The following is a 4,618-nucleotide window of genomic DNA, read 5'->3' on the forward strand; positions in this document are numbered from 1 at the left end:
ATTTCAGGGTTCTTGTTGAGAAATTTTATTCTTACTTTAATAATATCTTCAATATTTCCTAATTTCTTTCTAGATTTTGGACATATGGCCTTATAATCTGCTCTATATAATGTTATATAGACCTTATTATATTGAACCATCCTTATTTCTTGAAAATATCCCCTTAGTCAGTATGTATGTGATAATTTTTGAACTGTATGATTCCGCCTGCTAATATTTTTTTCCACATGGACTTTCTATAGTGTCAGATTTCCCCCCATGTTCTCATTTCTTGTGACTGTTTTCCAATTCAGCAAAACTTAGGGGTTTTTTTATTTTATGTCTGATTATTACCTACAGATATTACTTCATCTCTGAGGTTTTTCTCTGTTTTTTGTTGTTTTATATCATGTCTTAGTAGCTTTAAACTGTGGTGACACTGCTGTACTTGTGTTGTATGCATGTATTCCTGGGATAGCCTTATTACTTGTAGAGGCATTATTTCACTCATTCCCTTTTTTCTAAAAATAATAATAATATTAGATCCCATCTCAGCACTTTTCTGTTGTTCAATTTTTTAGAAACTTATTTTTCCTGAACATTTAGAAGTGGTCAGGGTGGTTTTTCCAACTTCACAGAGCTCCCTCTTCTGTTGCTTTTATGAAATGTTCAAAATCAAGGCAGCTTGCTTTCTGAGTTCTTCACCCCAAAATGGTCTGGACTTCTCTTTCCTTGCCTTTGTTCCTTCTGTCTATTTAAATTTGATTTCATCTATAGCTGTCTTTCCTGAGTATAAGGCCCTATCATAAAAGGAGCTGTGGCTGGTTAATTTGAAACTTTCTCTTCCCTGCACTATTCCAAGTCCTCTTAGAACTCCCCCAGGCCCTCTCACAGGAACCTACTATTGCAATGGGTGAAACCCCAATCCAGCTGCTGTTCTATGATTGGCTTTTCAGTTAATTCCTCTTGGCTATTTGGGGTTTCTTTGGTTCTCAGGTCCTTTGCTTTCTTTTCTTTCCTCTCAAGTCCCTTTCTCCCCCTTTGCTTGAGAAATTACTGAAACTTTATAAAATATTAGAAATTCTCACAGTTTGTCTATCTTTTCCCCTAATATACATTATATAGAGTAATCAGAGTTTAAATAAAGAGTTTGAGAATCTGCTTTAAAAATGAAATAAGAAAAAAAATGACATAGGAAAACAGAAAGGGAGAACTGAAAGTGGGAAATTCCTCTGAAACAGAGAGGACCATCCCATATAAATAGCCCATACCCATGGAGCCAGGACATTCACTCTACAGACCTTTGGAGCTTTTGCTTCCTCGCACAGGTAGTAGGAAACACTGTTCTGGTTGTCATCATGAATAACAGGTGCATCTTGCAAATCGCTCTCCTGTTGTGCTTCCTCACCACAACTCTCTCCCTAAGTTACCACCTGCTTGGACTCCAACAGAGCAGCAGCAGTTTGGAATGTCAGAAGCTCCTGCAGCAGTTGAATGGAAGGCCTGAAGACTGCCTCAGTGACAGGATGGACTTCAAGATCCCCAAGGAGATCAAATATCCACAGCAGTTCCAGAAGGAGCAGGCTGCCTTTGTCATCTATGAGATGCTCCAGGACATCTTTGTTATTTTCACAAGAAACTTCTCGAACACTGGCTGGAATGAGACCATTGTCAAGGACCTCCTTGTTGAACTCCATCAGCAGATGGACCTCCTGGAAACAACCCTGGAAAAGAAACTGGGAGAGGAAAACAAAAGCTGGGGAAACTCCAAGACCATCCTGCACCTTAAAAGCTATTATTGGAGGATCCTGAGGTACCTGAAGGTCAAACAGTACAGCAGCTGTGCCTGGACAGTGATCCGAATGGAACTCTTCCAGAACTTCTCCTTCATTAACAGACTTATGGATCACTTTCAAAACTGAAGATTTCATAGATTGTTGTCTGGACTGGACAATGATTTCAAGCATGCTTCAACCAGTAGAAGCTCATGACTAACAGAATGCAGTGCATTTGAAAGGACAATACAAGACTTTTTAAAATTTTATTAATTTATAAATTAAGTTATTTTTTCTTTATTTAAATTTTTACCTTGAAAAATAAATTATTTATGATGCAAAAATCCATATGGCCATTTCAATTTCAACTTGATTTATACAATCACCTGTTTTAACAATTTCAGAATACCTCTTACATGCTCTTCATAATATGTGCCTGCAAAGTAGTGTAGTTTCTGACCCTTGCCTTTGAGGGATTTAAAATTCATGGAAGCCACATAATACACAAGGTAAGAGATGATAATGGGATCTGAACCTTCTAGGGCAATATATGTGGGGTGAATGCTGTGGGATTGGAGGGGAATAGGTCAGCAAGTGACTTGGGACTAGAAGCTGGGATGCCCACTGCTTTTGCTCTGTGCTTCAGGATCTCTGGTTGTAAAGTTAGAATTTAGCTCTCAGGTGAACCAAAGGAATATGCTAGCTCCTGTAGTCACCCTAAACCCTTCCTTGTCTGAGGGATGCTCTGCCCCTGACAGGAGTTTAAAATATCTGTATGCCCCTAAGATTGAGGGGACCTCCCTGACACTTATTAAGTACCTTTATTTTGCTTTTCATAGTACAGCCAAGATTTATGGACATCTAAGGATGTCAGTTTCCAGGGAAAGGGAACAGAGGATAAAAGACCTTGTTTATACTCTAGTCATCTGGCTAGTTTTGTTTCCATGTTTTTCAAAAACCAAGTCTGTTCCTGGACTCCCAGCTTGGTGATGCGGAATTCTGGGAATATCCTATCTGGTTTCCCTGATGCTCTGCATCTCTGAAGCCACACACTCCCCAAAGCAAAAATCCAAGATAGGTGCAAAAGATTAAATCCAATTTTTAAGCCAGGCTAAAAGCTAGGAAGCATGGGTGAAAGAAAACTCAGATGAGTTAGAGAACACCAATTTCCCCCATGCTTGCACTGGAATAATCAAATTTTCCAAGCAGCTCGTGGGTACCTGACCAGCATATGCCAACTGGCTGGTTTTTGGTCTTTGTACTGATCTCTTGGGAACCTGAGCTATTTTGGCTATTACTGTCATTTGGAGCTGCCATTTACTGAGAGATTCTAATGAAACAGGCACTGTGCTGAGCACCACCTATGTACATATTTCAATTTGATCCTCTTTCATGCACCCTTATGTAAGCAGTATGCCTACAGAGTGGTTGCCTTTTCTACTTTTTTTTCCACTTTACAAGTCATGAAACTAAATCTCAAAGAAGTTTAGTAACCACCGAAATTTCACATAAAATTTATGTGAAAGGTTTATAAAAGTAGTACAAAGGAGAGAATCTGAAAAGGTCTTATTTGAATCTATGCATTTTCTCAAAGAGCAGCATGGAAATCTGAGTTTCTTTAAAGGACTAAGTCTTCAGGAGATGAAATTTGTCAGAACGATTGTGCTGGTACTGAACTCAGGGCTCCCCCTTCTGACTCAAGGCGGTAACACATGGGCTGTACAATCAAGAAGTGCCAACTTGGTGGGCCTGCAGCAGTCAGCCCAAACTAGTCAGGTTCCCTGTAAAAAGTCAACATTCCCCCTTCTTTCAACTCCCCACATCGACTCTTCTGAAAGCTCTTCTGCAGCAGTGTTCTCTTGTGCCTTGGTTCAAATACAAGAGCATCATGTAGAAATACAGAGACTATGCTGTCTTTAGAGCATCCAGGGGGAAGCTGAGGAAGCCTTGAGAGCCCACTGCCTTCTCTGGCCGTGCAGCTTCCTTGACCCAGAAACTGGCCAGTTTCTGAAAGGCCTGCTCTTCCTGTGGTCATTGACCAAAAGCACTGGAGAAGCTTCTGCAGAATTTAAATACTGTGTCACTATTGCACTATTGAGCATCCAGATCATCCACACAAATAAGTATGTTTGTCACTAGTAAAGAATAAATGACACTTTAAAATAATTTCAATAAGAATGAGGGAGCCTAGCCCAAGGGTGACATTTGCATATGCTAAACATATGGATGAAGGCTAGAGTAAAATAATAAGATCACTTTTATTCACCAGAATGGCTCACAAGAATAACACTTTTGTGAAGAAAACCATCCAAGGAAAGTCTTGAGACTGAAGGCGCAATGTCAAGATTGTGAGGATGACAACACAAAAGACAGCACAACATCTACAGCCTGTGCCTGGGCTGAATGCATGCCTCAAAGCTCACATGTTGGAAACTTAAGCCTTTCCTGCAGCAGTGTTGGGAGGAGGGGCCTTTAAGAGGAGTTTGGGACCACTGCAGATCCCTCCTGAATGGATCTGTACCTTTCTTGAAGAAATGAGTTAACTAGCATGGAAGCGCAGCCCCATTTTCTCCCATTTACAGGTTTTCTCTTCCCTTCTGCTTTCCTCCATGAGTCAAAGCACCATCACGCTCTCACCAGAAGCAGAGAAGATGTGGCTTCCTGATCTGGGACTTCCTAACCTCCAGAACTATGAGCCAACATAAACCTCTTTTCTGTTTTAATTGTTGCATTTTGTTATAGCACCAGAAAATAGGTTGAGAGAGCATAATTTTGTGTGTTTGCTTGTTTTGAGGAAAAAGAGAGAAATTCCCTGGATGGTCTGGAGCTCTGATCCTCCTAGAGGACTTTCTCGAGGAGATTAA

The 4,618-nt window shown here is 40.3% G+C and overlaps 1 protein-coding gene across 1 annotated transcript; it reads left to right on the top strand.

Moving 5' to 3' along the window:
• The first annotated feature begins 1,337 nt into the window (after positions 1-1,337).
• Ifnb1 (interferon beta 1) lies at positions 1,338-1,901 on the top strand. The gene has a single exon (XM_076843398.1). It carries the CDS (start codon positions 1,338-1,340, stop codon positions 1,899-1,901), a length of 564 nt encoding a protein of 187 aa, XP_076699513.1.
• The last annotated feature ends 2,717 nt before the right edge of the window (positions 1,902-4,618 follow it).

Source organism: Callospermophilus lateralis, chromosome 2 (assembly GCF_048772815.1).
Source record: "Callospermophilus lateralis isolate mCalLat2 chromosome 2, mCalLat2.hap1, whole genome shotgun sequence".
NCBI lineage: Eukaryota > Metazoa > Chordata > Mammalia > Rodentia > Sciuridae > Callospermophilus > Callospermophilus lateralis.